We start from the raw sequence: 20,058 nt of genomic DNA on the forward strand, positions 1-20,058 counted from the left end.
ATCAACTAACACAATTATGTGTGTGGGAGGATGAGTTGAGTAACTTGATTAGGGTTTGATAAAAGGCCCTAAGTAGTATGATTGCAAGCTTGAATCAAACTAGAATTCGAATTTGGGTGAGAAAGAGATTACCTTCAAATCAACAAGGATCTAAAGATCAATCTAATGCTCATTGCTCAACCCCTTTGCCCTTCTTGCCTTAAAACTCTAGGTTTAGGTATTATTTGGGAGTTTTGGCAGAGTTTTGGTAGGTCTTAATTTTCTGAACCCTTGGATGTTGGAAATGGTAGTATTTATAGGGGAAATGAGTAGTTAGGGTTTGATGACAAGTTTAGGTAGCCAATTGATCAGGCAGGTTGCCCTAGAATCTCATTAAAATGGAAATGAAGTGATTTTAGGCTTTCTATCCAAAGAGTGCATATGTCATAGATTGGGTGTGTACGCATTAAATACCCAAGATACGCACTCTTTGTAAGCGTGGGCCAAATTAGGTCAAAATTGCCTTTTGGGCTTTAGGCTTCCTGCATATTTTTGTAATTGGTCTTGAACTTGGACTGTATTGGGCCATGTTTAGGCCTATCATCTTCATTGGATTCCACACACGGAGCTGATCAATTTGGTAGCAATTTGATTTCTCATAATTAGGACTAGGGGGCGTGGATATATGTTGGAACGAAATGGAGTGTCTACTCTTCGTGACTAAAAAAGTTTAAGAAAATTTGAGAAAATTGTTATAAGTTTTTTTTTTTTTTTTTTTTCTAAATCTTTAAAATGGAAAAAGTTTTTTGTTTTTTAATTTTTTCAATTTAAATTAAAATTGAGAAAAATTTTTTTGTTTTTTATTTTTTTATTAATTTATTTGCTGATGTGGTAATTTTTAAATTCCAAATAATTTTTAAAAATATTATTTTAATAATCACGTTAGTATTTACTATGCAAATAATGTACTCCGTCTACCACATAGACAATTTTTATTACTGAGATTACTGTAAGGACTAAAATGGTAACGATTTTCAATTTTCATGGACTAAGTTAGGTGTGTCTAAGGCTGCGTTTGGTAACATGTAAAATATTTTCCAAGTGTAAAATTTTTTTAGGTGAAAATATTTTTGGGAAAAGAAAATATTTTCAAGTTTTTGTCTGTTTTATGAAAATTGTTTTAGAAAATGTTTTCAGGTGTTTGGTTGCACTCTAAAAATGCTTTTTTTACTAGTTTCTCACATTTTCTCATCTTCCAAACAAATTTTATAATAGAAAATTTTAGTATATACAATTAACAAAACAAAAATCCATTAGCTCCATTCATTCACAAGCTGAACTTGGTCAAATTGAGAGAGAGGGAGGAAGAAAGAGTGAGAGATTGGGGGAAAGAGAGATAGATCAGGAAAGAAATGGGGATTAGGTCAACAAGATTGGTCTTTAGTGGCGGTGACAATCTTCTATGGTGGCAATGAGATCGGTCTTGGGTGGATCAGGTATTGTAGAGGGTGGGTTTGAGAGAAGTGTTTCACCGGCGTGAGGGAGAGTTTTGCCTTGGTGGATCAGGTACATGCAAAGCTCAAAATGGGCGGAGGTGAGGTTGAGTGAGAGAAGAGAAGAAAAGGGAGAAAACTCACCAACGCGGAGGGAAAAATGACAGTACTGCTCGTCGGAGTATGGGTGGACCTCGGACCAGCTTCAACATGTGGGGTGGAGCTTTGTCTCCCTCTTGTTGGTGCGTGGGGTGGAGCTGAAGAGCTTGGCGGGTTGGACCGTGTGGAGTGAAGAATTTCGGAAATGCTTTGAAGGTAAAATAACTCCTGCAATTGTTTTACGGGTCTGAGGGTTTTATTTTACGGTCAACGCAAATGTTTTCCATTTAACCAAATTTTCCATGCGCAACCAAACACATAGGAGGGTGTAAAATATTTTCCCAAATCCATTTTTAGCTGAAACAAACGTAGCCTAAAAAGTGGGGACCAAACTAGAAATTCACCCAAAATGTAAGGACCAAAAGTGCAATATTTTGGCCAAAACATTAAAAAAAAAGAAAAAAAAAACCAAGGAAAAAATTGACGGAGTTTTTAAAGGAACTTATAGTGAATATTTATTATAATGATGGAATTTATTGTTGACACATGGCAAAGAAATGGACATGTACAAATAATTGTCTACCTCATAACATTATCTTTACATTTTTTTTTGAGAGAGTTTCAGCCTATAGCGTCCACTCCTGATAATAGCTCTTTATCATCAAATTAAGATACTAATTAGTTTCTGGTATAGGCGGGAATTGAACCCTAGATACAATCATTAGAGATTTTACCAGTTGAGCTAATTGGAACCCACTTATCTTTCCATATTATACCAAATAAATGAAGGAAGTTATAAATATTATATATGACATTGTTTTATGTATTGTTATAAGGACAGGTGTTACTATTGTGTACATCTTCTAGTTTGAGGATCCAAAAACTTAATTCAAGAAATGGAAAGATTAGAAGTTGTAAAGAGGCTCAATTAATCTCTAATAATCTGGTTCTTTTTATTATAAAAAAAATGGTAATTTAACATTATTGATATTGTTTTTAAGGAAAGAACATAATTTATGTAAAGACTATTACCTATAAAATATAATACAAAAAATTATAAAGATATATAGTTTGATAAAATTTGACATAATGATGACAACAAATGTGAATTAAAGTGACTTGAGGCAATTAACAAAATTTTTTTTTTTTAGCTACAAAATTTTTAATATAGAAGACACATGACGGCCATTATGACACTATATATATATATATATATATATATATTGTGTAATTAGTGGTTTAATAACCATTCTCTCATTTTAAAATTTTTTAATTTTACATTTAATTACTAATAACCATTCCCTCATTTTATAGTTCATAGTTATGGTTATTAGTATCTCAATCTAGATCCTAACATCTTACATACCTAAAAAATTATGGATCTCACTAAGATCTCTATTAAAGTGAAATCCATGTGGAATCCTTATCCAGATCTTAGGATCTTATAGGATCCCAAATCCCATAATGGTACTAAAGATCTGATGTTATAAAGGAAAAATCAAAAAAATATTTTCTTATTTTGGGCCTCTAAATGGGGCTCAAAGACCCTAAAATGATATAAAAAAAAAATGTAATAAACCAATTAGCCTAGTGGCTTTAGCCCAAATTGATTAAAAATAATAATAATAAAACCCTAAGGCTAACGTCAATCATCACTTTAACCTAATAAATAAAATCATAGAAGACAGAAGAGAAGAGAGTGGCCTACTAGAGAGTAGAAGGTGAGGGTGAGAAGCTAAAAATCCGACGGTGACGCCACTATAAGAGAAAACATTGACAACGAAAGAATTTCTTTATATTTTTAGATTCCGCTAACAATGACAAAAATGTTATTTATAATGATCAACCGTACTTTGAGAAATTCATCCAAGATAACCAAAACTTTGGTCTTAAAGAATGAGTGTGTTTGTGTGTTATTTGAAACATTGTTATTTGGTTTGTGTTGTTTATGTGATATATTAGGCATTGAGATTGTTATTTGCTTTAAATTGTTTATGTGAAACATTATGTATACTTTGAGTTGTTTAACTTAGAACTTGGTATTTGTGAGTTGTAACTTTTGAACTTTGAACTTTGCTTATGTGCTTGTAATTTAACACTTTGCCTTTTATTAGTAGTTTCACTAATTAACCTTGGTCTCGAGTGTGTGTATATGTATTTAGAGAATTATTTAAGCATCATATTTAATTGTCCTAATTCAAAATATGTTAATAATATTATAATTAAGGTCCGTAACCAAAAATAGTGGTTTAATTATGGCATTTTTTTCCCCAGTTCCTTCACCTCGAACATTTCAATTATTTATTTATTTATTAAGTTTTATAATTGTTAGATGCTTTCACACACTCATTGTTATAGATTTTCACAAAATGCAAAACATGACTTTTAGGTTACTAAAAAAATTTTAAAAATAAAAACTAAGGGAAAATCCTAAACGGCAGGTTGTTACAGGTTTTTAATATGAATCCATCACTAAAATTACTATCTTGCCCACTAGTAACTGCCTGTAACAATTTGTCATTTAAGATTTGTTGTGAAAGTATTGTGAAAATATTGTGGACGTAGCATTTTCCAAAAATTAATTCAAGAAAATTGAAAGATTGAAAGTTGTAAAGAGGCTCAATTGACAATCTGGTTCTTTTTTCTTCTAAAAAAAATGATAATTTAACATGATTGATGTAATTCTCTTTTAAAAAAGAAAATGATTGATGTAATGACCATTACTTAAAAAAATAAAAAGATATATATTTAGAGAAAATTTGACGTAATCATGAATTAAAGTCACTTAAAAGCCATTAACTTAATTTTTTTTTTTGAGAAAGTAAAAATATATTTTTTTAACTACAAAATATTTAATATAGAAGACACATGGCCGTATATTATAAAGATACTACAAATTTTTATAAGTTTTTTGTTTTTTTTGTTTGTTTGTTTAATTAGTGGTTTAGTAACCATTCTCTCCTTTTGGATGTTTTTTATTTTTCCTTTAATTATTGGGTAGCCAAGGGACATATATGACATTTATGGGTCATATGCATAGTAATCAATATCCAGATTTGGATCTTAAGATCCCTCGTACCTAAAACGTCTTGGATCTCACAAGGATCTCTACTAAAGTGAAATCCATGTGGGATCCCATTTAATACAACCCGATTAACATATATAACAAAAATAAACTTTCATTTTATTTTAGATTTGTCAAATACCTTTTATATCTAACCTAGATTTGTATGTGTGAGAGAGGAAAAGACTCAAAACATTGAACCAAATGAAATAAAAAGTTAATATTTAATTTGTTCTTATCTCCAATGTGGCACTTGAGAATATTTCAATTCTCTTTGTAAATAGATAGATAGATTATAAATAGATAGACTATAAATAGATGATTATAAATAGATAGATAGATAGAGAGAATGTGTAACAACTTAAAGACAAACAATTGAACATTTTTAAGTATTGCAAAGGGGACGACCAAAGCTAGCAATATCATTGCACAGCGCAAACCAGCAACCTGCTTCAAGTATTAGTTAGTTATGGCGTCACCTTGTGTCAGGGGGAGGAGGTGGTCAAAGGTAGTAAAGATGACCTTGTACTTGTGCTTTCTCATACCAATGGTAGCAAATGGAATTGGAAACACCAACACCATCTTCGGTCAGAAACAAAAATTGGATATTCAACGGCAGTTGAAGCGCCTCAACAAGCCTGCTCTTAAATCCATCAAGGTTATTAATTACTTCATATAACATTGTTTTTTATGCTCCATTTGTTTCGAAGTAAAATATTTTTTGGAAATTATTTTACACATTTTACCATGTTTGTTTGGATGTAAAATTCGGTCAACTGTAAAATATTTTATAATCAAACTGTAAAAAAAAACCCCTCCCAAGCATAAAATGTTTTACTCCTAAATAAAGTATAAAACATTTTACGCTTCTCTTTCACACAGCTCCCCCCCCCCCCCCCTCTCTCTACTTTCTATCTCTCTCTCTCATGAGTAAAACAACCCCTCATCCCTCTCACTCTCAAGTTCTCTCTTCCCACAAACCAAAGCCACCATGCCACTCATCACTCTCAGGTTCATCGACACCACTCATCTCCAACACCACTCATTGCTGACTCAACCTCAACCATCGTCAGCTCCAACCTCCGATTATCAGTTCAACCTTCTTCTATTTTTTTTTTTTCCTAATCCAATCATTCAATTCACTATCCTCAATCACCACCTCCACTTCTATTTTATCGATTTGGGTTTTTGGTTGGTTTGTGGGTTATGGTGGGTGGCAGGTAGCTAGGTTTTATGGTTGCAATGGGTGGCTGAGATTTGGGGTGGGTTCTGCATGGCTTTGCACCATGAGTTCTCTTAGATCTTAATTGCTCTTCCTCCTCTTTTTTTTTTTTCTTTTTTTTTTTTTTAATTGTTGGTAATTTGTTGTGTGTGATTTATGGTTGATAAATTTGATTTTTATATTATTGAATTTGAGAATTGTGTTTAACTTGTTGAGAAGTTTCAGTTAGGGTATGAGAATTTATGGTTTGATTCATGTTGGGTTTTGATTAAAATTTGAGAATTGAGTTTGAGTTGTTCAGAATTTTGAGCTTGGGTATAAGAATTTCTAGTTTGATTCAGGGTTGATTTTTGATTGAAATTTGAGAATTTGAGTTTGTTTGTTGAGAATTTTTGAATTTGACATACGTGTTAAGGGTTAAAAAAGACATGCATCTAACAATTAGATTTTTAAAATATGTAGCAATATTAATTTTTTTAAAGGAAGTTGTTGCCTTAAGTTACAACCAATTTTGTAGCCAAACTTTGTCCTTTTATATATTCTCACATTCTTTTTCTCTTCTTTTTAGCTCTCTCTCTCTCTCTCTCTCTCTCTCTCTCTCTCTCTCTCTCTCTCTCTCTCTCTGTGTGTAATGAGAAAATGTATATGATACAGAGCCCAGATGGAGATATAATCGACTGCGTACATATCAAAAACCAACCAGTTTTTGATCATCCTTTCTTCAAGAATCATACAATTCAGGTGACTAGTTTAATTAAGCAATTGATCATTTGGAACCGCTAATAATTTGATCCCTATTTTATGTATGTATGGGGTTGGGTTTGCCCACATATGCCTTAGATGAGACCAAGTTTTCACCCAGAAGGGCTTTCATTCGATGATGTCTCTTCAAAGTCCGAGTCCCAAATTACTCAGCTATGGCACTTGAATGGAAGGTGTCCTGAAGAAACTATTCCCATCAGAAGAACTAAAGAAGAAGATTTATTAAGGGCAAGCTCTGTAGCAAATTATGGATGGAACAAATACCCTCAGTTTGATGCCACGGACACCAATAAAACTGCTTTCAGTGAGGTACAACTTAATAGGTTTGAACTCAATGATATCTACTACTACTACTACTAAGGACACTCAAGAAGTCGACACTCACAACCTTCATGTTTTTTTGGTTGAGTTTCTAGAATGCACTAGTTTTTGTGACAGGAGATAAGTATTATGGAACTAAGGCAACCATAAACGCTTGGAAACCCCAAATCCAGGAACAAGATGAGTACAGCACGTCTCAACTCTGGATCCTAGGTGGTAACGCAACTACAGATATGAATAGCATTGTTGCTGGCTGGATGGTATATTTATTATTTAAATTCATCATCACTTTTTTTCTTTTAGGCCCTTGCAAAACATTGAATTACTAATAATTTTCATTTTTACAAAAATTACTTGTGTGTAATAACAGGTCAGCTATAAATTATATGGAGATTACAACTCTAGACTCTTCTATTCTTCCTATACTAATGTACGTGTTTTAATTTTTTACTTCCCCACCATTATTGTTTCTTTTTACTGGTTTTCAAAAAATAGTCTTTTATTCATTCCTGCAGAAAGATATAAATCAAACTGGGGGCTGCAACAATCTATTGTGCTCACCTGGCTTTGTTCAAATCAACAAGGAAATTGCGCTGGGTGGAAGCCTCAACCCTATTTCCGTCTATGCTGGTTCCCAATATGAACTCCACTTCCTTATCTGGAAGGTAGTAAGAAATTTCAATTTAATTACTTTATCAAATACTTCTAATTTTTGGATATATATATATATATATGATCATATCATATGTACTTTTTCTATTAAAAAAAATCATAGCAACAAATGTTACAGATATGGCTCAAGGCCCAAGCCCTATTATATTCTTCTGGTTTTATTTGTAACAGTTTATGTTTGAAATTCTTATTTCTCGGTTTATTTATTATTACATACAACTTCTTAAATTTAAAGTTTCAAGTTTTTCTATACTCAATTAATTCTAATCTGACTCATTTTTTAAGACCGCAAATTTAAGTCTAGTTGTTCTGCACAAAAAAAGATTCTTTTTTTTTTTCCCTCTCTTTCAATAGAAATATATATCAAACCAAAAATATAATGCTTTACCGATAGGTTTTTATTCTCTCGCATATACTTGGTTTTTATTCTCTCACTTATACTTTTCTCATTCATTTTTTTCACATTTATTTTTATGTTTTAAATATAGATATCTTTTTTTTTTTTTTTTTAAATATGTATATTGTCGCATCAATTACAGGCATTTGTATGCACATAAATAAGTGAAAGAATATTTAACATTCATACCTTCATTTATCATTCAAAATATTACAAACTGATTTGCATGGCATGTACAATGAGGTAGGACATCAAAGGAGGGGGAGACTGGTGGTTGCAAATTGGGAATAAGTATCTAATGGGATATTGGCCTGCCTCCCGATTCATATCCCTATCTGAAAGCGCTTCACAGATCCAATGGGGAGGATTGGTACTAAACCAACAAAAAAATGGGCAGCACACCTCCACACAAATGGGCAGCGGTCATTTCCCTGAAGAAGGGTTCAGCAGGGCTAGTTACTTCACAAATCTACAAATTATTGATGGTTCAAACATTCTCAGGTTTCCCAAAAAAAGTTACATTGTCGCTGAGAAACCAAATTGCTATAATGTCACAAATTTTATAAACAACTTTTATTATGGTGGTCCTGGTAGAAACCCTAATTGTCCATGATTATTGCTTCAAATTTAAGGAGAAAAAATGAAAAATAAGAAGAGGACACTTATTTTTCTTATTCTCTTCATGTCACACCCAATGTACCAATAAGTCATATGTAATATGAAACTCTTTGATTCAATAAATGAAAATAAAAATTTATTATGTGGAGTAGTAAAATTTTGAAATTTTGAAATTTAATATAGTGGAAGTTAATTGGTCTTAATTCTTATCAGAAGAGATTTAATTGTTTCAATTTTTTAATTCACCATCCGATTATGTTGCAATTATTTATTGCCCCTTTTTGGCTTTAAAAATCTTGATTTATTTATTAATTTTTTTGGATTTTTATCATTGTTTTGACTCATTAATTGGGGCTAGACAAAATGTGGTATCAACTGTCATAGAAAATAGTACAGCATAAATAAGCATTAAAAAAAAATATGTATAATAATCATTCAAGTAAAAATCATTTAAAAAAAAACTCATAAATAGTAAATTCCTAAGCAAAGGAATTACTATTATTCTTAAATCAAAAGTTAATTTAGTAATGAAAACAAGTTTAGTAATATTCAATATATTGAGAGAGAGGTGACATAGAAGTTTAGAAACTATAAATCATGTAAATCTAATATAAATTTTATAATACTTCATATTAGCTCACAAGAAGCTTGCTTGGTTCGTCGATCATGGTATCAGCCTTAGTAACCTGATCAAACCAAAAGAATGCTAAAGAGCATCAGAAGTCAAGCCATTTTTAATTTAAAGAACATTTGTTTATTAGTTTTAGCCACCTCCCAATACAGGTAGGACCCGTTTGAAACCTCTTTAACGAATGCACAAGAGCAACAGCACTATAAAAACTTGATATCTAAAACACCCAAAATCATTGCTATAGACTCGTATGGAATATAATGTAGAATGGCCATAAACAAAGCCAAAAATAAATTTTTATTCCAATTTGTCCATGAATATATATTATGTTTTCATTATATATATATATATATAGAGAGAGAGAGAGAGAGAGAGAGAGAGAGAGAGAGAGAGGATATTTTTTCTTACAAAAAATTTGAGGGGGGGGGCAGTTAATATTATTATGTTATACCACCAAATAACGTTTTACAATTGAATAACACATTTTATTCATTTTTAACATATAAGTCATTGCCACTTTCTCTAATCATTTTAACCATTTCAACAATTAACCTGATTGAACCATAAGCATGTTAAAGAGCATGAGAAGTCCAGCCATTTTTAAATTAAAGAATATTTGTTTTTTATTTTTAGCTACTTCCCAATATATGTAAGACCCGTTTGAAACCTCTATAATGAATGCACAAGAGAATTCGCACTACAAAAACCAAACCTATAGTGATGATATCTAGAACACCCAAAATCATTGCTATAGACCCATATGGACTATAATGGCCCTTAAAAAAGCCAAAAATAAATTTTTATTCCAATTTGTCCATGAATATAAATATATATATATATTATGTTTTTATTCTAAAAAAAATAGATATATGTGTGTGGGGTTGGTGGTTTAGGATATTTATCTTACAAAAAATGGGGGGGAAAGGTTATTAATATTATTACATTATACCACTAAATAATGTTTACACATTTTATTCATTTTTAACATATAAGCCAAATTTTATATCATATACTATACTAGTCTCATCATACAAGCTTTGCGCGAGTGATGAAGCTTTTTTTTTTTTTTTGGTCTAGTGTCATTATTTTTCTTTTTTTCAATTTTGAATTTTTTTTGAAGATATGGGTCTAGTATCTTTTTTTTTTTCTTTTTCCTTTTCTTTTTTTGGTCTATTGTCATAATTTTCCATTGATCTCAATTTTTAGAAATTTTTAAAATTTTTAAATTTTGGATAAGTTTTTTTTTTTTTGGTTTTTGAAAACATGGATTAGTCAGAGAGTGTCTTATTTTATAGGCTTTTTAAGTAGCGTTGGAGATATATTTTTACCTGGTTATCCCCAAGTTTTTTCCTTGTTAAATGTAGAGTCTAGGAGTATTTTTGAACCATATAAAAGTCTAGTCCAAAGAGAGGAATCCTCCTAAAGATAGTATAGATAATAAAAGTTGGGTTATTTAGAAGTCGTAGCTGCAGCAAGTGGTTGCACCAAATTGCAGAAATATTTTTAGTCTTTTTATAGTAAAATATATATATATATATATATATATATATATATATATATATATATATATATATATATATATTTGTTCTTATCTTCTTCTCCTATAATTTCTAAGTTGATAAAAATCTTAATTTGTTTACAATCCAAATTCCTCATCTAATTCTTTTATTATTAATTTATTTTTACTTAATTTATATTACTACACAGTCATAAGTAAAAAAAAAAAAAAAAAAAAACAGCAACGTTATTGGTTCGTATTCCATAAAAAAAAATGAAAGATAGCAAGTTATTTGTTCAAAAATGTTTTTGGATAAAGTAAAAATTTGTTTTTAGATAAAGTAAAAAAAAAAAAAAAAAATTGTAAATAATGTAATAAACATTTGAGTTTAAAGTAAACACCTGCTCTTCCTTCTCATAAAGATAAAAAGTATCAACTTCTATATCAATGTTTCCTTTTTTCCCATAAAAAAATGTTTTCTTTTTTCTTTTTATTCATACGACTTTTTTTTGTTCCACTTTTTTATGGAATTTATGAGATAGCAACAAGCACATTGATTAGAAATCTTAATTCCAATAGGATTTAAATTATATATCAAATAAAACTCGACCTATATATATATATATATATATATATATATATATATATATACTTTTTGGAGTGAAGTTTACTCTAATATATGAATGCTTAAATCTCATGACAACACAAGTATGCATTCTTTCTTCATTATTATTTTTTCATTTTGTTTAAGCTATTTTTCTTTAACTTCAAAAAAATTAATAAAAACTTCTCACATACATTCTTAAATTCAAAGTAATTTGCTAATTTTTAACTACTATGTGCTAACTTCTAACTACCAAAACCCACAATTGAAACACCACTGCGCACCCTTGGTGCGTTGGTCATTCAAAAAGTATAAGTGTTTATGAGGTGTGATGGGCAAGGTTCGAGATTCAAGTTCCAGTAGGGAGTTTTACACATGCGATAGTTATTCAACAAGTATAAGTGTTTGTGAGATGTGGCGTACAAGGGTCGAGATTCAAGTTTCTAAGAGGAAGTTTCACATACATATACACTTAGATTAGGTTAGAGTAGAATTTCTATCTTGTATTAAAAAAAAAAAAAAAAAAAAAAAAACCACAATTGAAATACTAATTCGTATGAGATACCACTTCCAAAGACTAATACATTTGCTATTAGGGGTAAGACTTAGCCTAATAGGGGTAAGACAACACTCCCTTTTTTTCTGTAATAAATTTTGAATTCAAACTTTTTGTCATGCATATAAACACACTTGTAGCATGATTTTTACTTTCAATTATATATTATTAATTCATTTAGCTTTTTTTTTTTAAAACAAAATTATACGTTCTATGAGTTTATACTCAAAACCCATGCAATGCATGGGACTTAAACTTGAAGTGTGTGTGTATCCTCTTTTGTTTTTAATTTTTTTGGTTGGGTGAAACTCACTCAAGTTTCAATGTCTCTCCCATGCTTTCAAGAACAAAAATTAAATTCTCATGTGTGTCTCTTTATTTTAAATTTTAAAATGTTTAGTAATTTAGATTGTTCATAATTATTGAATTGAGGTTTCCACCTAATCATGATTTCAATTATTATTTTGGGTAGTTTTTTATTATTAAATTCAAGATTTTTACATTTAAATATACGTGATTAATTGAGTCTTAAAGTTCAACGTATTATTCAAAATCCTTTTATCTTTAAAGTTTGTTTGTTTTTTTCTTTTAGAATCCTTTTATCTTTAAAGTTCAATGTATTATTCAAAATCATTTTATATACGCATTTTATGATATCTTAGTCTAACACAATATGCATTCATTATATAACTTAAAAGTAAAATATTTTTATTATTTAATTTTAAGCAAATTAATAAAAAAATTATTTGCATATGAATTTTGACTAAGCCATGCATCGCATGGGCATAATGCTAGTCTATTTAATATATTTAGTTTCAACAACAAACTCGTGTTTTTCATATAATTTTAAAACATAAACTTGAAATTTAAATATTTTATACAACACATATGAGATAATTATAGATATCTAATTATCCTAGAGTTTTTATTTATTTATTTATTTTTCATTTCATTTTATTACCTCACTTTTCTTTTCCCAAACTTTTGTTGAGCAAGTAGCGTGAAAGAACAAATATGCAGATAATGCCCAATAGGTACTAGGCTACTAGCTGCTGGTATTGAGTCAATGATGGACAACTGTAAACAAGGATAAATGATTAAAATAAAGAAAATTTAGATAATCTTTCAAAGTGATTCGGATTAAGGAAATTATGACCAACTACACATTTGTTTTTGAGATATTTGACCAAGTGTTTGCTTCGAGCTGAAAATTTTTTGATTATTTAGCGGAGAAGCTGCGTTGATTTGAACATTTTTGCTACAATCTTCATGCTACCTCACGTTTGAGAAAGTAAAACAATTGTTTCTTTCTTTCTCTAGAAGTACATCTTTTTTTGAGGAAAACAATTGTTTGTTTCTCTAGAAGTACATGAAAATTGAAATTCTAACTGAAAACGCCAAGGGTAAAATATTTGTATACCACAGGAAACTTGGGGAACAATATGATATTGAATCTCCAAAAAAAAAAAACAATATGATATTTTTCACATAAAGAACAATATGAAATTGGATGCAGGTTCTAGAAATTAACCATAGAACAATAAAGTGAAAATAAACAATTTTTCAATAAAAAAAAAATGTTGTCTTTACTATTTATAATAGCTCGGGTTCGATTAAGGAAAAAGTTTTTTTTTTTTTTTTGTATTTTTATTTAACAAATAAGTCAACAGGTTTACTTAATACATTTTGGAGCATAAGGCAATAATATGAATTATTTAATATTTAAATATTATTATAAAATAATCTATTCAACTTATTATTTAAAAACCATTCTTCTTGGTTTTTAAGAGAAAATTGCTAATATATTTTTGTATTTAGGTTTATTAATATCTCTTTTACAAGTTGTTAGGAAATTTGATTGCCAATAATTATTTTTATTTGACACAATCATAACAATTTTTTTCTTTTGTGAAATAATTTAGAGTTTTAATTTTGTTGAATATCTATTAGCTCAATATTTTTGAACCTTCTTAAAGATGAGAAAAGAATGCAAAACCCACATATATTTTATTCTTTTGAAAAAAAATTATCATTCTACAATTTTTGCATTTTTTAAAAACAATTTTGAGATATTTTGTTTCTTTAATGGGGCCTTAAAACCTTCTTTAACAAATTGGGACAAGTGGGGGCCTAAGTTACCTAGGCCTTGAAGCGGTAGTGTGAGTTAAGTCCAAGCCTAAGTTTTGACTCAACTATTAATTGAGTCAAATTCAAATATATTAATGTGAAAACTCGACTTTTTAAGAGAACTTTATTTAATGTATAGTATTTTACATAAATAGGTTCAATTTTCCAAAACCACCCTCTCTAATTTAAATTTGGGAAATGATAATAGATGCCCTTAGAGTAATGGTTAACAATCCATTTAAAGAAAGTTTTTATGGGAAAAGAAAAAAAAAAGTAATTAATGTTTTGACAACTTTTTCTATTTCCCATAAAAGTTTTTTCAAAACTTTTCTAAAAGAGAAATACTAACGAGTGCCCTAAGGACACTTGTTAATAATCCATTTAAAAAAAGTTTTTATGGGAAATGAAAAAAAAGTAATTAATATTTTGACAGCTTTTTTCATTTCCTAAAAAAGTGGTATCAAAATTTTCTTAAAATAGATTATTAACAAGTGCCCTAAGGGCACTCGTTAGCATGACCCTTTCTAAAATGGATTGTTAACCATTGTCTTAAAGGCAGCCATTAGCATGACCCTTTAAATTTTATTGAAAGATGGATATTGAATTTTTAATAAAGTAAATGGTATGTTAAGAAAGTTATATTAACTTTTCAAAGAGGGCTTCATTTTGGGACATCTCAAAATAAAATAAGGGCCTAACATTCTATAATAATAATAATAATAAAAAAGAATAAATAAAGGTCTAACAATTTAGGTGGGAGAGAATATGTATATATGTATAAAAGTATACTTATATTATATGGACTTTATACTGAGTTTTATAAGTTTGTAAATAAATTAATAAAATGTCAAATTAGTGTTTATAATTTATTGAGAATATAAATAGTCAATTTTATAGTAAAAATTATATATAATTTGTAACAACACAAGAATTTTTTATTATTTTTTATTTTTTGAAGCTATAACAAATACAAGGTTGGTTAATCTAATTTTTACATATTCATAAGTGAAAATCGTATTATCTAATTCATTTAAATAATATGATTTCAACTATAATTTTGTTATTGATTATTAGCATAGATTTGTAATGGCTAAAAAATTTAGTAGTTCATTAAGTAGTTCATAATTTTGTTATATATAAGAGAAAAAAAATAAGTTAATTAAGTAGTTCATTAACATGTTCGAGCTTTTGTAGTTTAAACTAAGTAAGGAAGCCACACTGGTCTCCTCCTATTTATCATTTTTAATTTATCAAAAAGACATGCATTTGTTCACCAAAAAATGAATAAAGCTTAACATATAATCTTTTAGTGATGGGCTTGAACTCTGCTTATATTTCAAGTAAAATAAATAAAATTATGAGCTTTTAATACTAGGTTTGGCTTGGCTATAGCTTGTTTACATGCAAACAGTAGTTTGTAAAACTTCCCACTTAAAATAAAATAAAATTATAAAAATTTAAATAAAAAAAAGTGAGAGAATTTATTAATTAAGAAGGTCGAATCAACTGTGGTTTTTTCGTACATGCCTCAAATTTTTTTTTTTTCTTAATTCATAAAAGAGATTAAAATGTTAAGCTTGCATACTAGTGAAACGAGAATGAAAACTTGGCTTTGGCTAGGAGAGCCAATTAACTTTTAAAGTTGATTCATTCAACAATATAGACTTTAAATTGGTCAAGCCAACCTTGCTATTAATAGCTCCATTGGGTTCTGGATTATCTAAAGGTCAGCCTCTTCTTGGTTTGACTCCGTTACACGAGAAAAGAGAAACTTTCAGTTTGACCTATTTAAAGAGAGATTTGCTGCAAGTGGAAGGACAGTGGTTTCAAAAAGCTTTTTGTTGATTTCCTGATTATAAAATATTTTTAGGTAAAAATATTATGATTGCAAAGAAAATATTTTCAAGTGTTTAGTTATATTCTTAAAAATGCATTGGAAAACATTTTCAAGTGTTTTGCTAGTATGGAAAGAAATTCATCTTAACACAAAATTTAAACTTTCAAGGGGTCGCCGGGATGGTTTGTGATTGCCGAGGTGATGGTTGCAATAGTTTAGGCGAGAGAGAGAGAGAGAGAGAGAGAGAGAGAGAGAGAGAGAGAGAGAGAGAGAGAGAGAGAGAGGGGTTTCTGGTGCCAATGGTCGCAGTAGAGGTGTCAATAATTGTAGTGGTGGCACCGGTGGTCATGACTAATTTATGGTAGTGATGGGTGGGGTAGGTAGGAGGTGAAAAAGAGAGGAATTGGGATATTTTTCAAACTTGTTTTTACAGAGAAAAATAATAATAATAATAATAAATTAAAAAAAATAAGTAAAATTTCTTATTAATTTACGTCTTAAAGGGAGTTATATGACAGTCAACTTGAAAAAAATTTCAAATTGGCCATTATTTTCAGTCAAACCAAACACCCAAAAATAGAGAAAATATTTTCAGTCAAAACACAAAGCCTTAACACAAACAAAGAATTAAAAGGGTTCTTCACCATTTCTGTAAGGTTGACTGTTATTTTTAGTCGGACCAAACACTCGAAAATGGAGAAAAAATTTTCAGTCCAAACAAACAGAGCCTTAAAGAATAAACACAAACAGAAAATTAAAAGTATCCCATGAAAAGGTTTAGAAGTTTCCTTATTTTGCCTCAAATGAAAATACAACTCTTTTTATTTTTCAAATGAAAAAAAAAAAAAAAAAACAACTCTTTAATTTTGCATATAGCTGCTGTGCACTCAAAAAATAAGACTATTGGGCTGGGCCTCACCTAGGCTCACAAATTATTTATAAAGTGGGCTTGGATTTCCTACGATGGGTTGTTCTCGGCATAGAGACTCACTGAAACAATCTCTCTGTCTCTGGGTTACTCACCTCACTCTATTCTCTCTTCCTTTTTCCACTTTTTCCATCCCAAAAAACCCCCCCTTCCTCCTTTAGCTTCTCATATGTATAGCCAAGTGTTAGTGGAGTTATTATAATTGCTTTCAAAGTTAGTGCATTAGGAGGTCTAATATCATTAATCGTAAGTGGGTGTTTAGGTGGGAGTAGGGTGTGGTGAGAGTGGCCTTAGAACTGGTTCCCACTCCAGTGGATACATTCGGCAATGATACTCCCTAAGGCATTGTCGAGCATACAAGGGATGGTGTATCCAAACGCCTTTCTTCTTGCTCGGGAACGGTTCGTCGAGCAAAGACCAAGTGGCAAAACGAGGTGCGTGCCAATGTAGACTGTCTACCCTTTAGGCTTTTGGGCAATGCGAAACTTGGGCCCGTGGCTTTTGTGGGTCCAAGTTGGGGCCATGGGTAGAGAGAGAGATTGGGGCCATGGGCCACACTACTGAGTTAGAACCCAAGGCCCACATGAGTCTGGATACCATAGTAACGTACAGTTGCATATAGTGAGACCCACAATTTAGAGAACTTTCCCACAATTTATATATGGTACACAAACAAACAAACATTCTCTTAAATAATTATTTCGCACATTAGATATATACATTCACCCTCTCACAACATATGGACTCCACATTGTGTGGGACACATGCTGTAAGAGGGAGAGTCCATATATCCCATACATAAAATACCTTCTCTTTCCTCATGTAAATTCACATGAAATGCAAGTGTGCCTAGTGCACACAAACACTGAAACATGGATGCACAACCCCACAATGAGAGAGAGAGAGAGAGAGAGAGAGAGAGAGAGAGAGAGAGAGAGAGAGAGAGAGAGAGAGAGAGAGAGAGAGAGAGCATAATCATTTTCATTGAATAAAAATATAATAACAAAGTGGGAAAAAAGTAGAAATTAAAAAAGAAAAGGCATTAAGGACATTATTATACTAGGGGATTTAAATTGAATGGGGTGCCAAACTTACACCCTCGGTGTAAGAAAAACAGAAATATACAAAATTGGGATATCAAACTCTAATGGAACCCCCATCTTATCTCAATTCAAAGCCGTAGCCTAAAATTTTTCAGTTCTCTTTCTACTCTACAGTTATTTCTGGTATGGTTGTAAGTCTAGGTTTTTTGTATCTCCTAAGAAGCAAAGAAGAGCATACTACACTTACAGATGAGAGAGCCATACATGCACCAGCTGCCCATGGTGGTAACATGATCATCCCAAGAGAAGGATATAAAACCCCAGCAGCTATGGGGATTGCAACCACATTGTAGGCCATGGCAAACACATAATTCAATCGTATACGTGTAAAGGTCTTCCTTGAGAGATCAATGGCTGTGATTACATCTTCCAAGTTATTTCTCATCAATACACAATCAGCAGCTTCTATTGCAATATCTGTCCCAGCGCCAATTGCCATACCATCATCAGAAGCAGCTAGCGCGGGGGAGTCGTTGATTCCATCACCCACCATTGCAACTACGCTTAGGACAACATCAGCTTTTCCCGCCGGCATTACCTCTGCCATTACATCTTGGATGCCAACCTGCCCAGCATCATCATTTATTTTTCAGAACTCACAGAATATAGAGTTTTAGATGAAAACCTCTAAGTTTGGTTACGACATTATTGATATTATAGGGGTAAGAACCGAACTCTCAGATCCTAGAAAAGTAATATAATAGTTGCCTAAATATCAGAACTCAAAGAATTTTGAGTTTCATAATGCTAAAATCCGGGCTTCAACCGAAGAACACATAAAAGTTATATACAAACTTCCCTAGCAACAGCCCTAGCTGTTTTCCAATTGTCCCCTGTAACCATGATCGGCATGACATTCATTTTCTTAAGGCCCTCTACAACCACAGCAGCTTCTCTCTTTCGTGGATCTGCAACTCCCAAAACACCAATTAAGCTATAGTCATATGCAACAAGTATGCCAGTCTTGGCACTTTCTTCAAGCTCTACTTTAAAATCTTCAACATGGATTGGAATAGTGATTCCACTTTCAGTCATCAGTTTCCGATTACCAACCTGTTCAGGATACATTAATTCCAGTAAGCAATCCCAGAAAGTAATGAAGCACATCTTAAAGAATGAATTGACATTTACATATCTTTCTTTTTTTTTTTTTTTTCTTTTTTTTGAGAGATAATGACATTTACATATCTCAATGTAAAGGACACTCACCAAAAGAAGTTTTTCATCTATAAAGCACTGGACACCTTTTCCTGGCAGAGCAGAGAATTCCAAGACATCAAAAAGCCATCTGGAATTGGTCTTTTTGTTATGTTTTGGAGAATCCTTGGTTGCAGAAGGTTCATCAAAGAAATGAAAATGGCGTGCATATTCCATTATTGCTTTTGCCAACGGGTGTTCACTGCTAGCCTAAGCCAGGGAATAAAAATAAAGAATAAAAGTTATGCTACTATTCTGTTGCTTACTATATATATATATATATATAGAAGTTTCATCACCCCCACGCCACCCCAAAGAAGGGAATAAATCGTGTTAGGTGAAGAAGGAGAAAATGAAAACTCAATCGTTTGTATGTCCTCTGCTACCATATATGTTGCATGTGTAATGTGTAGAATGTCAGAATAACATACGTAAAAAGCAAGTTTTCCATTTTAGGAGTCAAAATATTATGGCAAGAATTTTTTATTTTATTGCTGTCATATTATGAGGTCTTCTTGGGAACTCTCTCTGGCACCATAATTCAGAGCCAAGAATTGGGAAAATCTAAAAACACAAAGCTGAGGTTTTGAATAAAAACTGGAAAACTAGTAGGGAATTGGAAGTCACTTCTGCAGAGGCCACGAATCTAAGAAATTCTCCACGATCCATTCCTGTAAAAACTTTTGCTGTTGTAACTGTGGCCTTTCCCTGGGTTAGGGTTCCTGTTTTATCAAATATCATATACTTAATATTTTGAGCCCTTTCCAAAGCATCTCCTCCTTTTATCAGCACACCATTATTAGCCCCAACCCCTGTTGCAACCATGACAGCAGTTGGCGTCGCCAATCCAAGAGCACAAGGACATGCAATCACCACCACTAATATTCCAATCTGTTTAATATTAAGCGGGTTGAAATAAGTCGGGTCACATTCGTATCAACCATCGCGAC

At 31.2% G+C, this 20,058-nt stretch overlaps 2 protein-coding genes across 2 annotated transcripts; one reads left to right on the top strand and one right to left on the bottom strand.

Annotated features, from left to right (window-relative positions):
* The first annotated feature begins 5,182 nt into the window (after nucleotides 1-5,182).
* On the top strand, nucleotides 5,183-8,622 carry LOC126704726 (uncharacterized). Its single transcript, XM_050403746.1, has 7 exons — nucleotides 5,183-5,293; nucleotides 6,512-6,598; nucleotides 6,698-6,928; nucleotides 7,036-7,200; nucleotides 7,311-7,370; nucleotides 7,456-7,605; nucleotides 8,257-8,622. The coding sequence occupies exons 1-7, from the start codon at nucleotides 5,183-5,185 to the stop codon at nucleotides 8,620-8,622; spliced, it is 1,170 nt and encodes a 389-aa protein (XP_050259703.1).
* A 637-nt stretch (nucleotides 8,623-9,259) lies between these two features.
* LOC126704727 (copper-transporting ATPase RAN1-like) lies at nucleotides 9,260-19,933 on the bottom strand. The gene is made up of 5 exons (XM_050403748.1): nucleotides 19,736-19,933; nucleotides 19,121-19,318; nucleotides 18,707-18,964; nucleotides 18,099-18,476; nucleotides 9,260-9,313 (listed from the first exon to the last, which is right to left on the bottom strand). Exons 1-5 carry the CDS (start codon nucleotides 19,931-19,933, stop codon nucleotides 9,260-9,262), a joined length of 1,086 nt encoding a protein of 361 aa, XP_050259705.1.
* Between the last annotated feature and the right edge of the window lie 125 nt (nucleotides 19,934-20,058).

The sequence above is a fragment of the Quercus robur genome, chromosome 11 (assembly GCF_932294415.1).
Source record: "Quercus robur chromosome 11, dhQueRobu3.1, whole genome shotgun sequence".
NCBI classification, from domain to species: Eukaryota; Viridiplantae; Streptophyta; class Magnoliopsida; order Fagales; family Fagaceae; genus Quercus; species Quercus robur.